At 45.3% G+C, this 20147-nt stretch overlaps 2 protein-coding genes across 3 annotated transcripts in view; both read left to right on the top strand.

Annotated features, from left to right (window-relative positions):
* The window catches only part of LOC143345609 (uncharacterized), a 142378-nt gene that overhangs the window by 88138 nt on the left and 34093 nt on the right, over positions 1-20147 (top strand). The gene's annotated exons all lie outside the window — the stretch shown is intronic.
* Positions 1-20147, top strand: part of LOC143345514 (serine protease inhibitor dipetalogastin) — a 52959-nt gene that overhangs the window by 25743 nt on the left and 7069 nt on the right. The window contains exon 2 of one of the 2 annotated variants that reach the window (XM_076772715.1): positions 19893-20038. In XM_076772715.1, the coding sequence (XP_076628830.1) occupies positions 19893-20038 (146 nt within the window). The remainder of the gene's footprint in view (positions 1-19892; positions 20039-20147) is intronic. The other variant, XM_076772716.1, reaches the window with a different exon arrangement.

The raw sequence follows: 20147 nt of genomic DNA on the forward strand, positions 1-20147 counted from the left end.
GCGCAGTCCTGTTTCTCCTCTTCCGAGAGACGATCTCGAATAGGAATAGCGATCGTAATACTTGCATTCGTGGCGCTCTATTTTCAGTAGTTTTCTACTTGAGTTATCCTAACTATAAAAGAAAAACACGTTCGAAGTTTCACGGATATTACACCTCCCATGATCGCTCGTTGTTCCTCGTCGATGGGTCGTTAATCATCTTTGCGTATCCTCTGTGATAGATCGCTATCTACTCGAGGGATCGATCGGTTCCCCCGAAAAACGAGAAGTCACCGTTTTAATCATCGATCCGACCAGGTCGCTCCCGTCGATTTGCTCCTGGCTCCTTTTTCCCATTATTAGATTCTCCGGGGAAACGCGAAGTCGCGGCGAACGATCGATCAAAGGAGCCTGCGGGGTTCGAAAGTCAACCTCGAAGAGCTCTGGATCGCAACCTGATCCCTGGATCCGCGGAACTCCTCGATCGATAAACCAGTCGACTGTCCTTTCGGGAACAACACCGTTAGCGTCGCTCGATCCATCCGACGCTTGACTTACTTCGCTGACCCGAAGACCCAGTGGACGTGTTCCCGTGAATTTCAAACGATCCCCCTTCCGTCACCCCCTTCAAACGCATACATCGAACAATGTCAGTTTTAAGACTTTAACTAGTTCTGGATACCAAGTTCTTTATCAACGGAACATCTAAATCTTTTAATAATCTATTCACTCTGAAACTGTACTCTATTCTAATAGAGACTATCAAACTCTACAGGATGTTCAGCCACCCCTGGGAAAAATATAATGGGGGATTCTAGAGGCTAAAATAAGACGAAAATCAAGAATACCAATTTGTTGATGGAGGCTTCGTTACAAAGTTATTAACGTTCGAAGTTGCGGCTGTAGAACGGCAATTTGTCCATCTATTTGAATTTTTTTCTCGAAAATGCGCAAGATTTCGGGGGTATGTCTATTCACCAAAAATGATTGCAGTTGACCCCTGCAGCCGAAAATAATTTTTCCAGAACGATTTGAAATTTTTGAATTTAATTGTTAATAACTTTTTAACGAAGCCTCCATCAACAAATCGGTATTCTTGATTTTCGTCTTATTTTGGCATCTAGAATCCTCCATTAACATTTTTCCCAGGGCTGTTTGCATTTAAAATTCCAAATGAGATTAATATTCAAGTCTTTCGGTACCAAAATGGCGGCAGTAGAGAAACGGACCAAGAAAGCTTAGTTTCCAAAGTGCTACCAAGCGAAACAGTTGATACCAGTCTGCTGGACGAAACGAAACGAAATAATTATCGAGTGCAAAGATCTTCCGCGAGTTTGCGATAGAATTCGATGGGCGTATATGTCCAGTCCAGCATTACATCGAGTCGATGGTCGTCCGTAACGATATGCGCATAAAAGATTTCGTGTACTCTTGCCGGGAAAGTACTCGTCGAGTATTTACGCCTGCTCCGTAACGATATTCTCGTCACGTTTTTTCGATGTCGGATGACTTCGAACCATTCACCGCGCTAAAATGCGAAGGTTCCCCGGTTGGCGAACCTTTTCACCGCCATCTTTCTCCTACGGTAGATTTTTCTGGCCCCGTTGTTCGTCTCTATTTACGACGAAAGTTACTAAATACGCAGCTTTGTACAGCGAACGGGGGACCAATTCGACGACGTAGTCATTAAAAGCGATACGTATCGGTTCTCAAGCAATCGAAGTATCGGACAGGTGTCGAATTAAGTAGTCAGACAGAATCTCCATAATACGATACTCCGTTATCCGCTCTATTGTTCGAACAGAAGCCTTACACCAGCTACAACCTAGCGATGGTGTCGTATCGTTCGGCAGATCTTTCGTTTCTCGATAATTATATGTGTCTTTTCCCCCATAGATTCTGTTTGGTAATCTCGTGGACCCTTTCCACGCAACATTCCTCGGAGTAACTTTCCTAAATATTAGTTAAATCAACGCATAAATCGCTTTATGAAACAAAGGTAAGCTCGTAAGGATTCTCTTAGACACTGTCTGCATCTTCCATAGAACTTATATTAAACAGAAAAGGATTCAATATTAATATCGTCGAGATTAAAAGATTGATAGGGTACCGTTTTCAGGCGTTCAACAATAATATTGAAATTGATTCAGCGACCTGGAAAGGCGATATGCTATTTCACGCATCTATTACTATTTTTATCGCGATTCGACCGTAGCTCTGAAGCAACGGTACAATTAATATTCGTTATTCGTGCCGTTCGTTGGTAAAGAATGAAAATTTATCGAGACGAACAGGAGGCGACAGCCGGAGAAGCAAGGGTAGAAATCTTTATTAATGGCCTGCTGACGTTGCCCGGGAACGTCGTCGTTTTATTCCCCGTGGAAATTGTAAACAGGTATCAAACTTGATGTAATTGATACGTATCGACGGCTGCGTGTCTCAATAGGTATCAAACGGGCCGTAATCATTCTACTTGATGGATTGATACAGGGGAATCGGTTCCCGACGTCGGTGCATCGATACTATCTAAACGCGTCTCGGTTCCGTCGCTAGCATCCAGTAATTTCTGCATAATCGCAGCCAGAGACCGACGAGATTTTTTCCGAATAATAGATGATGGATGCGCGACTGTCTATAGTGATTTATTCGCAGCCGTTTATTCGATCGAACCGTTACTCGGATAAGCCTTTGTTCGTTCTACACATTTACGACAAAAATTGTACGAAGATGCCTCTAAGTCTACAAAGTGTCGAGTTATTTTCTTGAATTTTTAACAATTTCGAAATTAAATTGAAAATATCGAGTCCGTAATCTTCTTATTTAAAATTTAAGATTCTACAGGGTGTTCAGCCACCCCTGGGGGATTCTAGAGGCCAAATTAAGACGAAAATCGAGAATACCAATTTGTTGATGGAGGTTTCGTTAAAAAGTTATTAACGTCCGAAGTTGCGGCTGTAGAACGGCAATTTGTCCATCTATTTGAATTTTTTTCTCGAAAATGCGCAAGATTTCGGGGGTATGTCTATTCACCAAAAATGATTGCAATTGACCCCTGCAGCCGAAAATAATTTTTCCAGAACGATTTGAAATTTTTTTCTCCCGTCGAAAAATTTCACACCTCGAATTTTTTTCTAGAAAGTGGGTAGGATTTTGGGGGTACGTCTATTCACCAAAAATGATTGTAATTGACCCCCGCAACCGAGAATAATTTTTCCAGAACGCTTTGAAATTTATGAATTTAATTGTTAATAACTTTTTAACGAAGCCTCCATTAACAAATTGGTATGCTTGATTTTCGTCTTATTTTGGCCTCTAGAATCCCCCAGGTGTGGCCGAACACCCTGTATAGTGACCTCATTGAGAGAATTTGCAATCTAGGAAACAGTAAAACTCGTCTCTCGTACGTTTGGTAATTATTTGTATGCATTAGCGTCGTTATACTATTCCCGGGTCACGTGCATAAAATAAATGACTGTTATTAAGAGAATACTATTGATTGTTCCGGTAATCATACAGATGGCAAGGTACGAGGTGGGGATGGATTAACGATCGTTAGCGAATAAGAAACACGAATGTGTTATAATAATAACGAAGCGCGCAATTATGGAGGTCGTTTGGCCTTGAATTAAGATCCCTGCTCGACTTCCTCATTCCAATTAACTTCCGTATTTCTTAGTCCTCCGATCATCGTCCCCGTAGTAAAGAGCATGAATTTAGTACGGTAAAGCCACGATCGGTACATCGATTACTCGTGCGACGATTAATCTAAAATTACCGTACGGTTGAAATATTTGTCATTTGATCGCCAGTTGCTTTCAATCTCTGGAGATATTTCCATCTGTTCGAATTATTCTGAATTCCAGTAGGATTAGAAAAAAATCGACGATTATCAAGCGCGTGAGATCGAGACGCCTGCCATCGGGGACCATTAATGACAGTCGCCTCGTCAACGAAGGCGGATGTAGGTGATTCCAATTCACGGGTAACGTCGATGGAAGATTTATAAACGCTCGTAACATGTTCCGTTTCAAGGCGCAAACGAACGAAAGATGACGCGTGAAGTCGTTAGCATTCGCGCGGACCTGTTTAGTTTCAATATTATCGGAACGTGTCTATCCCGCCTGTCGGTTTCACGCTCCAGTTTTCCAATGATTTCACCGGATTATTAGCAGAAGGGAAGGATTATACGTCGGTGTGACGCGTCCGCTCGATCACGCGATCCAGACGAAGATTCGATTAAGAGAAGCTAAGAAACCGAAGGCTGCGAAAGAAAATTATTCTCACGACGGTTCGATCTGTCGATTCTACACCCTCGTCGTTGAACGTCGTGATCGCGTAGCTTGCCATCCGATAAATGGTCGCTCGTCCGCGATAATGATGTTGTTGCACCACGCGGTGTCCAGTCATCGGGTGATAAATGATCGCGTACGCGACTACCGCGAAATTAGATTTGTCTACGAACCGTTGTCCATGTTTTACGCGACGAAGGACCGTGAAACCCTGGCCTAGACTCGTAAGTAGGTATGGAGGTAAGGTCGAGGTCGCTTTCGTGCTCCTTCTTCTCGGTGAACCGCAGTGAGCCGTTGCTGTAAATTAATAGCCGCGTCCGCGGCTGAAAGCTTTCGCTTCTCCTAAGCCAGTATCAATGAAAGATCGGGATCGTCGACTCCGCTCGATAAATTTCCCTCCTCCGGGCGGCCGCGAGAGTACCAATTTCGAAACGCCGCATCTCCTCGAAACCGGTCGCGTTCGATCATAATCCGCCGCGCAAAACGAGAAAACGAGAGAGATTTAAAGTTTTTTCTCGCGGTATTCGATCGAGAATACGAGCGGTCGAAAACCACACGCGATCGTTGGCTTTTGTACGCTGTGATACGGAATAAAAATCGGTAAGTAGGATCGAGGTCGCTTTCGACGCGACGGGACTATCGTCAACGCGTTAAACGAACGATAATTCGACGTCGATAATGATTCAGGCGGTCTCTTTATAGTTATTTGTATACAAATTATGCAATATACAGGGTGTTCGACCCCTGGGAAAAATTTTAATGGGGGATTCTAGAGACCAAAATAAGACGAAAATCAGGAATACCAATTTGTCGATGGAGGCTTCGTTAAAAAGTTATTAACAATTAAATTCAAAAACTTCAAATCGTTCTGGAAAAATTATTTTCGGGTACGGGGGTCAATTACAATCATTTTTGGTCATTAGACATACCCCTGTAATCCTATCCACTTTCGAGAAAAAAAATCGGGTAGGTACTGAAATTTTTCGACAAAATTAAAAAATTTCAAATCGTTTTAAAAAAATTATTTCTAGTTGCGGGTATCTATTACAATCATTTTTGGTGAATACACATACCCCCGAAATCCTACCCACTTTCTAGAAAAAAATTCGAGAAAGTGTGACATTTTTCGGCGAAAAAAAAATTTTTCAAATCATTCTGAAAAAATTATTTTCGGTTGCGAGGGTCAATTACAATCACTTTTGGTCATTGCACATACCCCCGAAATCCTACGCAGTTTCGAGAAAAAAATTCGAAAAGGTCGGAACTTTAAACGTTAATAACTTTGTAACAAAGCCTCCGTCAACAAATTGGTATTCTTGATTTTCGTCTTATTTTGGCCTCTAGAATCCCTCAGGCGTGGCTGAACACCCTGTATACTTTTTTGCTCGTCAAACATTCTTTCGATAAAGTTGCCTCGATCGCAAGATTACAGAATAAGAAAATAGAACCGTACCTAAAAGGTTCCCATATAGTTGGAAACATAGTGAAATTAACAAACCAAAATTTAATGTATTGTGTGGTTGGTGAACGTAATAAACGATTTTATAATAGCGGAGCCCATTGCAACCGAAATATTGTATGCAACGGTGCGTGCGAGCGCGTCGACACAGGAAACGAAGCGCGTTAGAAATTATGGAGCTGTAAAATAAACACACCGAGGGAAAGTAGTCTCCCAGAATTTCTAAAACGAACGGTTAAATTTGTAATTGAGATACGATGACGTCGAAGCAAGAGTTCAGATGTTTATTACCCGGCAGTGAGTTCGACGTTAACGATACCCAGGCTTTAACGGGCACCGTTTCCGACGCAATCTCCATTTATATTTATTTATACGCAACATCTTTATCCTACCGTAATAATATTTCGAACTTGTGGTTAATTCCAATTTATATTTAGTCGAGATCCAGTCGAACGATTCGAGACCAGAAATCATTATTATTCGTCGTATAAATACCTTTGTGTAAACCGCCCCTCAGTGACATCATTAAATGAATTTAATTATTGTAAATTAAAACCTGGAGGGTCACCATCAGTCAGAGATTTTTAAGAATCTGCAATTTATCTCGTACAGTACATTTACGAAAAATTGTTCGTTTCAGTATCGGTTTTGTAACGCAAAAAGATGTAGTAATTTTGCGATGCATTATTCATATGGTGGGGCTAAACATTTGCCTGCACGTGGGGTAATCGGGCTGTTTTTCCTTTTAGCGCGGCGGCGGGAGGTTTCGTTTCACCGATTAATAAATAAATAAACGACTGGGAGTCGAAGGCGCAAAAAAGTTCAACGATCGAGTGGCGTTACGGCCGAAGGAACGCCGACCTTGGTCGATAATTATCTTTTCTCTGGGACGCAGTGGTGCGTTTCTTCTTAATCACTCAATATTCCGTCCCTCTTACCTCGTTTTACTCTAATTACCTTTAATACGCAATTTCCTTAAACGCTACGTGCGCGTATGATTTACCGTACGCTTCTCACGCGGTCCTCCCCTCGTCTCCCTTTCCCTCCCATCCGCGTCCGCGATTCAATGAAAACTCTGACGAGCATCGCGCGCGGAGGAAATCTCGAATTACATCTGAAGGTTTATAGAGGTACTCGGAGGCCAAGCATCCTTATGGGATTCCTCGGTTTTTATTACCTAGAACACTTCTCTATAACAGCTTCCAAACTTTCTGAAAGCTATCGTAGACTATCGCATTTGTGGTAGTGCACCATTTGTTCCAAGCAGCGATCATCGAGTACAAGGAGAATTTACTTCTTACGACAGTATAAAGATATAATCGTTTCCAGTATGTTTCTGCATCGGTTTAATTACGATCGTTATGCATTCGTGTCGTTCGGTGAAGGTTAATCAGCCTAACTCCTATGAAAAGTCACTTAGCGATTTAGTCTGCCAGAGGGTTGCGGCGGGACGGGGTTAAGCACGCCAAGTTTCTTCGTTAAGACCAATTAACCTCTGTCTTGTGACACAATTGCATTTCATCCGCGTAACGATGTAATTAAACCGGTGCAAATACACAACGAAACCCACTGCATTCTTCCAAAGGCTATCAGTAGACATTAGGCATATGCTCTCATAAGAAACATAAGTGTCTCTGGTAGATGGTATAAGTTATTTAACGGTCGTCGCTGGTATTAATTAATAACTGTATCGTTCATACAATGGGGGTTTCTTATTACTTCCCAGCTATTAATACTTCTTTCAACTGACGCTCGGATAAGTGGATCCATTCTCACGGGTCAGTTAACCGGGCACGAAGCGAAATTTCACGTTAATTCCAGCATGATTAACCTCCGAATAAAGCGAAGCATACTAAGCACAGGTGAAAAAGGTTCACCGAGCAAGGCTGTATTCTAATCGGAATTATTCACTTAAATCGTTCGGATTTCGGGATGCCTGCTCGTCGCCGCAGAATTGCCATTCAACGAAGAGTTCGTGGCGAGAGGTTCGACGAATTCGGTAATAGGCTGCCGAAATTCTCGATCCCCGTCGTCGTCCTTTCTCCCGTTATTCGAAACCACGCGGAAACCGTCGACGTGGCCGCGCTCTTCGCGCCGTAAAATTCCATTCGGGTGACGCGCCGGGCCGACCGCCTGCGCCCGCAGGATGCGCGGAGCGTCGCTGGACTATCGCGCGTGCGCGTCAAGTCGAGCCAAAGGCGCTTCGTTTGCGCTAGCGGTTCAGTCACGGTGCGGTGGCTGGTCCCGGCCAAATATTATTCATTCACGCTTCGAAGCATCGAATAACATTCGGAAGATCCATGACCGCGCGGCGATCGTACCGTAACCGAGGCGTTAACGCAAATTCGATCTAACGCGAAGCGCGTGTCGGACTTAGCGCCTTGGAATGCAGCCAGGAAACGCGCGAAAAGAGCGATTAAAATTCGAAGCGAAACCACCGTGACGGCGGAAAATGAAGGCTAGTTTTTGGGCGCAGATCGAAACTCTCTTGCAACAAATATTTAATGATTAAAACAATTCCTTGGAACACTTGGTTTTTTAAATTTTTATCAGCTTCAGATGGTTTTAATAGTTGGCATCGTTCGGTGAATATTGTATATTTATTTCTGTATTCCAATCGGGTATTGGATACGAAAAGGTTTCCGTCCATAAATAAACGAACGACGAGGACAAAAGTAAACGTAGGAATAAATGGAACAAACAGCGTCGTGCAAGATCTCTCGTTGCGCTTGAACAGGCATCGCCGGAGCAATTCCTGGCGGACTGGAGGAGATAAACCGAGCGTCGGGCGCGATTCGCTCAGGCACGCGAAACACGGAAAGAAGGGAATCGCACGCGACTCCGTCCACGTCGATTGAAATTTCCGTCGGTCGGCGTGTACGAGACACGCACCTTGGCGATTTTCTGTCCGTCTTCGAAACGAACTGCCCGTACGCCTCGGAATTTTATTACATTTATTTATTTTTACACCCCCTTTGGAATTCGTAGACTCGCGAAATAGTAGGAAATAGATCGTCTCGACATAAATTATAGCTCCGAGAGCAATTATTTTCTATTTGGATGTTGAGAACCAGTTTCCTTTAAAATGGGAACGTCTCATGAATAATAATGGGATTATATAATCGATCGATCGTAATTCCGTACTTCGTTGAAAGATAAATAGAATTGCTTCGCTGTAAATATAGTTACGTTGCTATCCAATATTATACAATGATTGGTGGACCTCGTGAAAATACCTGCACCGATCCGTGGAATTCGCAAAAAAGGAAATGCCTGTATCCGCGCGTGCAATAATTTACAACAAAAGTCTACATTTTATAATTACTTACGATAAATAACTTGTAATCTTTTCGCTTTCGTTTCCGAGCCACTGCGTTCCGACGTGGAATCTCTTGAAAAGTGCAATGTTTCCAGAGTGGTGTTCATTTTTTACGGACATATTCCCCTGCGCCGTAACGGTACCCGAGATTATCGATAACGCACGAATTAAATCATTTTCGTTTCTCGCGAGAGGATTTTCTGGTTTGGATTTCTTGAAATTGTCTACGCCGTTTGTGCATCGCCTCTGGGGCTCCTCTAGAAAGCTGTTCAATCGGTGGAAGTGCAGAATTTATGATTTCTGAGCCGTGCAGTAACAATTTATGGACGGAAGCAGCCACGCTGTACCGGGAACAGCATTTAACATAAAATAGAACCGCTCGTCTGTGGTGTAATTATCAAACGCGTTTGCATTAATTTCATATTCCCTCGCGACTGTGGAGAATCCAATACGACTTCGCGGTTGCGAAACGACTAATTAAGCCCTCGATTACGCTCGCGATATCCTCATCCAAAAACCTTGCTTCCATTTTCCAGTCTTACGATCGCCACGATTGCGTCGACTGAAACTTACAACGTGTTGCAAGACAGTTTCCGATACAAAGTCGATGGACTCCGTGACGTTCCCCAGCTAGATCGGCGATCCGTCACGCTGCCTAGCAGCGGATCGAGAGGAGAACGATCGCGACGAAAAAACGCGTCGAAGAACGAGGAAAAAGAAACGGGGGGAAAAAAGAAGGAAGGCGACGCGCGATGGCGTGTGCACGTTCCTCGTACGCGTCGATCGATCGGAAAGGTTTCTCCGATCTAACGGATCGGAGCCACCGGTTCGCGCGTGCGCGTAGACGCTCGCGGGAGATCGAGCGATCTGGGAGGTAGTTTTTTCGCCCCAGTACTCCACTTACCGCACGCCACTTAAACCGAACGGCGACGATTTATGGAACGCGACTCGTTTGTCGTGCTCGTTCGCGATCGATGCGACACACATACCGTCGTTTTTGTCGATCGCCAGGGCCACGCGCCAGCCGCGATCCTCCTTGTCGCGAGACTCTCCGACGGTTAACGTTACTTCGATAACGCGTTTTTGCCCCCCTCCCCGTAGAAGGACCTGATCGTGAACTTCCGCGGTCGATATCCGCGCGATACCGAGTAGTAAAGTATCGCTCTGTATCAGTGGATGGAGAAACCGAAGTCGTTTGCCAATTTTTCTATCTGAAAATTCCGATAAGATCCATCGTTACGATTCGTTGTAAGGAGTTGCTGGATATTACGGGGATTAAAAAATGTATGTAATCGAGCCAGGGCTGAGCGGATAACAGTGGCAGGAATTCGAAGGACGGCGTCGTTCCGCGGTCGTTCGATAAAACGGACATACGTTTCGCATTAAAACCGCGGGACAATCTCGTTGGCGAGATCGGGTCTTAATGCGTCACCCGTCTGTCGCCGTTTATCTGTCTTTACACACTGTCCCGATCGTAGATACGAGCGTTATCGAAACATACTATTCCGGGCTGCAAAACGACTAATTGCGGCTCGGTCGACCGTTGCTAATCAAAACTGGTTCCGCGTGTGACATCGCGACGCCGTCCGCGAGGAAGATCGCGGGTTCGACGAGATCTCAACCGAAACAATGCTCATAAATGCTAATCGTGCAGTACCGGTTCGAAGGCAATCTGGCCTAACTGTACACGCGACAACTTCGCGTTTTCTTTCGCCGACAAAGAGACTAATTAAATCCTGAATGTGTGATCTCAAAGCGAGCGTGAATAGAGTTTCTAGGTATACTTAAACTATGGCCGCCGGGGTAAGAAAATTATGTAATTACTGTAAGGACGATTTCTCTCGAGTCTTCCATTCAGAATTGATGCAACTAGTGGTATATTGCGAATGCAGGAACGTCGAATATTCGTTAATATTCTTTGATCCATCAAACAAATTAGTATTCTTGATTTTCGTCTTATTTTGGCCTCTAGAATCCCCCATTAAAATTTCTCCCAGGGGTGGCCGAGCACCCTGTATATCCAGCGCGTCATCCTCGTTTCTCCTGTGTCGCTGTTACGCCGCTTCTTTACGACGTTATTCGAACAATAGCGGCGGAAGAAACGAGATCGTTTCGCAGAGATACGGAAGTGGCGACAATAAACGTCCTCTCCAATCCGAGATTCTTTCGTACGGGATCGCGCTCGAACAAAGTCGAAGAAATTCACTCCGTCGCATAATACCCCGCGATCGAAATGGCTGTCCTTTCGTTCGGTCTATCTGGCTCGTAAATTAAAGGTGGAAACAAAATTTGCACGCGAAACATTAGGTTACAATTTTTATCGAAATTGCAATCGTTTAATTTTAGTCAAAAGAAGGGATAATGATCGTAAGTATTTTTGATTGCTTCTAAGGACGCATAGAGACATGCCACGAGAGAATTTTTAGCGTCGTCCTTCGCGTGGCTGACGATCCGTGCGGGGAAGGATCCGAAAAATAGAGGATCGAGTTTAATTATCGCGGCTCGCGTGCACCATAACAGAAATAAAGGCTCGTTAATGCAACGCAACGCGGACGTGTTACGGGACAATGCTATGAGGAAGACGAGATCGTTTCACGGTGATAAAGAGGCTTGGCCGCGCTGGGAAGATCGACCGTGGGCAACGTTAGCGGAGGCTGCACGAGAACCCGGGAGCCATGATCAGGCTGAGACCACGAGTGCACGAACGACCTTACCGCGATTTTGACGCTATCGATTGCGAATGATTTACGTTGCCCTCGCTCACGCCCTGCTCGAGATACTGTCCGCCACACGCGATCATACGCGGGGCTGCATCGTTGCCACGGAATTAATGGATTACTCTCGTTACGAATGGATGCGCTTCTGCCCCGCCTTTTCAACCTTACCTCCACCATGCACACGGCAACTCGATCGCGGATAAGCTGGGATCAAAGTGATCGTACGCAGATTAGTTCTCGGAGTCAGACTTTCGCCAAAGGAGTCCATATATCACTCTTTCGATCCCCCAATAAATTCGCGATCTTTTTTACGATCTACATTCATTCTAATACTATATAATTGACAATGCAAATGTGACAATGTCAGAAATCGTTAACTCGAAGCTCCATTTGCTTTTCCACGCTTATTTGCCAGATTTGACGATTTCCATCAAACGAACCGATAGAGACCACAATAGACCGCCATTTCGAAGTTGCTAAACGATATCGAATTCGAAGTAGATTTCTTCGAAAAAGGAGCATAATTTGAAACTGGAGATGTTCGTTACCACGAAGGAGCCTCGTGATACGAAGTAGGAAGGAGTTCCACGGGCGAAGGACATCCTGGGAGCCTAAGAAACGTGACGCGTCGTGCGCGCCCTGGCTGGAGATAACCGATCGCTGGCGTGCGGTACAATTTGTCAACCGCCAGAACGTATCGTCCCGGCCACGGAATTCATAAGAACGCGCCTCGAGCTAGGCTACTCCCGCGGTTCCGGGCTCGAATGCTGTCGCGCGCGCGCTCCACAGTAAATCGCATGCGTCCGTGCAATCGTTTGCATCTGCATGCCGCGCGAGCGTAATACTCGCCGGACGTTCCACCGTTAATTAAGTCGGACACGAGTCTCGCTTGTCCGCGGCGTTTCTCGTTTCTCGCGCCGCGATGAATCCTCCCCGGGTATCTCGTTTCCACGAGACCCACGCTTTTTCCAGCCAGTTCGCGCGTGTCGGTTTAATTGACACCGACCAAACGTCCACGGGGGTCACCCTTTCACTACGAACGGAACCGTACCCTGGGCGTACCATTTATCACCACTACCTAGACCTAGTCCAGGGCTTGTTCAATGTCCACGCGATAGAATGTTCTATTTAGAGCTGGTCTAGGTCTGAGTTAGGAGGTCTGGGTAGTCGAGAGTCCACGGTTAAACCCTCCGTGGCTACGAATACCGAGTACAGAAGGTTCTATCTAGCTCGTGTAAGTCAAACCTAACCCAGGTATTAGTTGAAGGTCCTTTGACTATGAATATCGTCTACAAAATGCTCTATTTAAAGCTCGTCTAGGTCTGAGTTAGGTCTGGGTAGTCGAGAGTCCACGGTTAAACCCTCTGGGGCTACGAATACCGAGTACAGAAGGTTCTATCTAGCTCGTGTAAGTCAAACCTAACCCAGGTATTAGTTGAAGGTCCTTTGACTATGAATATCGTCTACAGAATGCTCTATTTAAAGCTCGTCTAGGTCTGAGTTAGGTCTGGGTAGTCGAGAGTCCACGGTTAAACCCTCTGGGGCTACGAATACCGAGTACAGAAGGTTCTATCTAGCTCGTGCAAGTCAAACCTAACCCAGGTATTAGTTGAAGGTCCTTTGACTATGAATATCGTCTACAGAATGCTCTATTTAAAGCTCGTCTAGGTCTGAGTTAGGTCTGGGTAGTCGAGAGTCCACGGTTAAACCCTCTGGGGCTACGAATACCGAGTACAGAAGGTTCTATCTAGCTCGTGCAAGTGAAACCTAACCCAAGTATTAGTTGAAAGTCCTTTGACTATGAATATCGTCTACAGAATGATCTATTTAAAGCTCGTCTAGGTCTGAGTTAGGTCTGGGTAGTCGAGAGTCCACGGTTAAACCCTCTGGGGCTACGAATACCGAGTACAGAAGGTTCTATCTAGCTCGTGCAAGTCAAACCTAACTCAGGTATTAGTTGAAGGTCCTTTGACTATGAATATCGTCTACAGAATGCTCTATTTAAAGCTCGTCTAGGTCTGAGATAGGTCTGGGTAGTCGAGAGTCCACGGTTAAACCCTCCGTGGCTACGAATACCGAGTACAGAAGGTTCTATCTAGCTCGTGTAAGTCAAACCTAACCCAGGTAATAGTTGAAGGTCCTTTGACTATGAATATCGTCTACAGAATGCTCTATTTAAAGCTCGTCTAGGTCTGAGTTAGGTCTGGGTAGTCGAGAGTCCACGGTTAAACCCTCTGTAGCTACGAATACCGAGTACAGAAGGTTCTATCTAGCTCGTGCAAGTGAAACCTAACTCAAGTATTAGTTGAAGGTCCTTTGACTATGAATATCGTCTACAAAATGCTCTATTTAAAGCTCGTTTACATCAAACCTAGCCTAGACTGGTTGTCTAGGTCTGAGTTGTTGAAAGTCCACGGTTAAACCCTCTGTAGCTGTGAATACGAGTACAGAAGGTTCTATCTAGCTCGTGTAAGTCAAACCTAACCCAGGTAATAGTTGAAGATCTATGGCTAGACCTTTGACTATGAATATCATCTACAAAATGCTCTATTTAAAGCTCGTCTACATCAAACCTAGCCTAGACTGATTGTCTTCAGCACCTAATTCAGGCCTAAGAGTAGCGTTGCTGCTTGCTATATGAGGGAAGTGAGAGAGGAGCTTTGGAACATGGAATGGTCGAGCACTTGCGAGAGAGACAAGAGCGCAGCCCCCTAGCGGTGTACGCTTTGACTAACGCGATTTGAGCCGTAAGGACCCCGGTATCGCAACCGGAAAGACTTTTTGCTAGGCGAGTATCGAAGCAGTCTTTTTATAGCTCCCAATCAGGGGGAGGGCAAGTAGACATCGCCAAAAAAGCCCGCGGTCGTCGAGCACAACCGCCGTGAAAACGTGATAATCTTGAGCGTTGGATAAGCAAGCGATCATCGACGCTAACCACCGTGCTCGAGTGGACGTTTTCTCTGTGGTCAGCCGAGTCAGCCACCGTGCTGCAAAGAGTTAATTATCTTTCCCTCGAATCGAACGCTCTGTCACTGCGTGCCGTGTGCGCCGCGAACCGCAACATCCATCCAGTCCATCTAGCCCGGCCGTTTTTCTAGCCGTGTCTCCGGGAATAGCAGCCCGGCGAAACAAGAACAAAAGCCCGTCCGGCACATTGTTCGTTTTATTTACGAGCCGCGGCTTTATTCGTATCAAATCGTTCCGGTTCGTTAAACAGATCCTTATTTCATGTTTCGGGCGGGGAGGTAGGACGATAGCGGAGGTGTAGATCCGTCGTTGGTCGTTCCAGAGCCGGGTCCGCGTGTTGTTCGTTCCTTCGACGAGCGAAAGAAAGTTTGTGGACCTTGTTGCTTGTCACTCGACATGACAGCGAAATCACATTACAGATATTTCATTTTTCCGCGGTCGCTGATTGTTGCGTATCGATAAAAAGGAAACGGTACCGTTAAAATATTCTCGTACGACCATGGCGGACAGGAACACTAGCATCGGGGCAAATAAAGGACGATGGAATTCTTCTCGTTATAAAAAACGCCAAAGTCATAGAGCCCCATTGTTCAGAATGCCAGGCACTTGTTCGCTAGACTCAAACTAGGCTCGTCTTTTCATATTCCTGGTGCAGTTTGCATTCCTCTGGTTGCCCCGTCACGATCTCCGTGATCATAATTACAATGCACGGATGCCATTTTGAATAAATCCCCCAACGCAATGAAATAGAGATTACTTACGTCGTTCTCAAGTATATTACGTACAGATATCGACACCGACGTTCCATTTTATTTCTTTACGCGCCCGACAATGCGGTCTTAATACCTGTTAATTGCGCTCGCGAGATCGGAATTCTATTCAACTCCCCCTGAGCTTTTCTAATCGCTCGCGAGTATCTTCTCGGTTAGATCGGCGAATCCTTCGGATTCCTCTGCCCGATTGCAGCTGAATTAACGATCCCTCGTAGAAAAACACACAAATTTACACAGTACTCTATTTCGGCCTCTACAGTCTCCCATTAAAATTTTTCCCAGGGGTGGTCAAACACCCTGTATGTAACCGTGACAACCGTAATACTCTACGACTCATCCAAGACGGAAAGCTGCACCCTATCAAGATTAACAGTCGCTCCCGAGGGTTTCGAGTAAAGTTTCTAGAAAACGAAGGTCCCCGTCGCGTGGATCTCGAAACGAAGGACTGGTAACTGGTTTTACGGTTAGTCAGGGATGAACAACGCGAGATGGACAGATACAGGGGAAAAATGAGCGACACGGTGGCCTCGGGTTCCTCGAGCGGACGTCGGTTCGCCAAGTGGACTGTCGACGGGCGACAGAAGGAGGTGTCCGTCACTCCCACGAGCGCGATTAAGTGAATCAATTATGGCAATAAGGGACGACGTCTGGCCGGGAGGGGGGCGATTGGCGAACAATGCTGATCGAATTATAACCCCGTAGATATGACGCGCGCGAGCCAACGCGTGCATTGCATGCTCGCGATGCACAATGGATGCACGCCACTTCGAGAGAGAGAAAACGGTACGGTGAGAAGCTACGCGACAAAGGGATAGAGAGAGAGAGAGAGAGACGGAGAGAAATATGCGGGTCGGTGAACTACGGGAAGGATGCTGCTCCTTGGATTTTTCTCCGCGAAACCAGAGACGAGGACACCGGGACACCGTGATCTCGAAGATCGGTAACAAGGGGCAATTTATTCTTTTATTTTACCGTTCGTGATCCGTGGAGCACCCGAGGGGGCTGGGAAACAGTCGCGAAATTGGCGGGAAATTAGTAGGTTGAAACGGGGACTCTCGACGCTCGGAGGGTTTCCACCCTTATTCTCATCTTGAGACTGAATTTTTCCGGATAGTGGAAAATCCAGCCATGTGTCAAAGTGTCGATGGATCGAGAAAGATTATATCTTATTGTTGGCACGAGGATACGCAACAAAATGGCTACCTGCCCCGCGAGATAAAACGATACGCATTGTAATACCGGAGGGGGAGAGGAGACGCGTTCTACGCTGGCGCGCATCTCTCAAAGCGCGCCGCGAACATCGCCGCTATTACAGTATTTTTCCGCGTAATAATCGAGAGAGTCGGACCTCTCCTTCCTGCATCTTCGCGGGGAGCCAGGACGCTAATAACCGAACACGGGGAGAGATAAGCGTCGGTCGGGTCTACGAGCGTCCGTAATTACGCCGATTACGATTTATCGATAGGCAGGTATCGGGCCGACACGACCGCGGCCGCGTTGTTACGCGCGTACGGTGACGATATCTAAATTGAATTTCCGGTCGGGCGCATAACCACCCTTTCGCGTCCGTAGATCGCGTTAAGGAGCTGATCTGCTTTTAAATTGAACAAAAATCGGTATCTCCTCCGCTCGGAGCTCCGCGGTCGGTAGAAACAGATATACGATCACGAAGATCATAAATAATTCAATTTCACTCGATGCAGGTCGCAGAAATCGTACAAAGAAATACGTAGTTGCGCCGTAATCGTAGCGGGTGGATACGTATTCGTGGCGAATACCTGCGTTTACACTTTGCAAATTCGAGGGCAGATTCGCCGATTCGCCGCAGCCGCGAATTACCGTTCGCGGGGAATGGGATCGACCGCGATCGAGCTCTAAGATCTCCCGGCAAATTGTACGGGACGATCGTTGCTCGAAACCGGGCGGAACGTTGCATTTTTCGAGAACGCTGAAAATAATAAAACCGTTTACGAGCGGATAATTTACTTTCGACCGCCGCATCCTCCGTCTTCCTTCTCTTTTCGAGCAGCCCCGATCCAGCGGGGACCATTTCGCGGATCATTTTACATCCACCTCGTCTTATTACGACATTTAATTACCGTGTTATTCAAAGCACGATATACGAGCGTTATAATTCCCGAGCGGACAAGGACGCGATCGTTTAAAACGCGCGAAATTTATCGGCGAGGATGTTCCGTGCGTCCTTCGATTAGTCGCGTGATCAAGCCTCGGTTAAATTATTTCCCCGACGGTCTGCGTGGCGTCCGCGTATCGCGAACCGCGCCTCGCGGTTATCTTTAACTGTACCCCTCGATTTTATAATTTGTTACATATTATGCGAGCCGGCCGTAGAACGACCGTAGTAAATCCCGTGTGCTGTTGACCCGACGATCGCTGGACCGAGACCAACCGTGCGGACCCGCGCCGTAGATATACGCGATGGAGGGTCAGCAGGAAGCAATTAAAGTTTCGACAGAATCTCTCGGTTTAACGTTACATCGTCGCGGGGGGAGAGAAAAAAAGGAGAAAGACGCGCGGCTACGATTTCGAAACAGAACGCGATTTCACGGCGTTTTCCGCGTCCCATCGATTATTCCAACCTCCCATCACCGATAGATCAAGGATCTTGCAAGCTTTTCGCATTTTGATCTTGTCATACTGAACTGCAAATAGATTGACCTGCACAGGGGACTATTTAAACTATAGATTTCTGTGTTACAATGTAACGAAAATCACTTACAAATAACGTTATGCAACCAGTATTGCGCGATAGCCCGATATTAATTACACTTTCCTTTTAGCTACGATCTTTCATCCACGTTACCGTGCAATTGATCGATCGCGTATGCGTGAATTTTCTACGGTCCGCGGTTCCATTTCATCATGTTTCGGCAATATCGGTTGCACCACCGATCTATAATATAATACAATATTAAAATAACGTTACAATCGGAGCCAAGAATCCGCAATTAAATGGAAAATGTCGAGGAGATATGCTTGGTAATAATTAATCATCGATATGGAGGGGCCAGTTATTGGTACAGTTGGCGTATTCTTTCGCGGTGATTGGAATGACCAACAGAGAACGTCGTGTGCAACGGTATAGATCGATACGAGTGCGTTTCGTTGTTCAATCTTGCGTAACGAGATAACGCGTAGTTTGAACGTCGCAACGAGGAACCACGTGAATCGTAAAACGAAATAACGTGTACTGTTACTTCAGCTTATTACGAGCCATCGAGGCTAAACCGTCAGCCTAGCATTAGCGTAATGACATTATTTTAATGACGGACCAAGCACGCGCACGCACGTAATTGCCACTGAAAGAAAGATCCTCCATGCTAGCGTTCAGCATCCAGCGTCTTGCTTTCGAGCAATCCAACCCAATATAAAAGTTTCTCAAGACGTTGTTTATTAACCTCTTAGACACGATGCGCCACTATAGTTTGCTCTCTCTGTCGTGTAAAGAAACAGCCACGCGCAAAATTCAGCCCTGTTCAAGAGGTTAAATTAAATCTCCCTGGTCCAATTCGTGCCACGAATTACTGTTGAAATAATAAATCTCTTTATTTATTATTTAAGGGTGGAATATATATATATGAACATATGTGTTTAAAACAAAGAATAAAAACCAGATTAACATTTACGCCCTGTCTAAGAGGTTAAATTAAATCTCCCTGGTCCAATTCGTGCCACGAATTACTGTTGAAATAATAAATCTCTTTATTTATTATTTAAGGGTGGAATATATATATATAAACATATGTGTTTAAAACAAAGAATGAAAACCAGATTAACATTTACGCCCTGTCTAAGAGGTTAAATTAAATCTCCCTGGTCCAATTCGTGCCACGAATTACTGTTGAAATAATAAATCTCTTTATTTATTATTTAAGGGTGGAATATATATATATAAACATATGTGTTTAAAACAAAGAATGAAAACCAGATTAACATTTACACCCTGTCTGAGAGGTTAAATTAAATCTCCCTGGTCCAATTCGTGCCACGAATTGCTGTTGAAATAATAAATCTCTTTATTTATTATTTAAGGGTGGATATGTGTTTAAAACAAAGAATGAAAACCAGATTAACATTTACACAGCGAACCACAGAACGGCGTCTTCCAGTAACGAAACCTCAATTTACGCATACGTCAACCCTTCTTCTTTTTTTTTATCGATCACGTCCCGTTCGTCATTCTTTTACATAGAGAAACTAAATTTACTCTCATTTCAACAATTACAATCCGGTGTGTGTGTTCGACGTAAACCAAAGTGCTTTGAAGCTTCATTTGGTTCAGCCACAGTCCAGAACGGGCACGAACATCGCATCTACTTTTACCAATTCGATGAAGAAATGGCTTTCGACACCTTTGCCAGGTACAAGTGATGCTAATAAGTCTCGTGTTTTTTCAGATTTCGTAACCGGCGCCTGTCCCCGAATATGCCCGCCGAGCGGAGAACCGGTGTGCGGTAGCGACGGAGTGATCTACGCGTCGCAGTGCGAAATGCGGAAGAAGATGTGTGGAAAGGGTGAGCGTCTGTTCCCAACCGTAATAATTAGAATTACCGGACCTAACCCGAGAGGTGCAACCGCCGGTCGATTATACAGTTGCTTAACAACGTCCGTCGGAGTAACGCA

The sequence above is a fragment of the Colletes latitarsis genome, chromosome 9, assembly GCF_051014445.1.
Source record: "Colletes latitarsis isolate SP2378_abdomen chromosome 9, iyColLati1, whole genome shotgun sequence".
Classification (NCBI taxonomy): domain Eukaryota; kingdom Metazoa; phylum Arthropoda; class Insecta; order Hymenoptera; family Colletidae; genus Colletes; species Colletes latitarsis.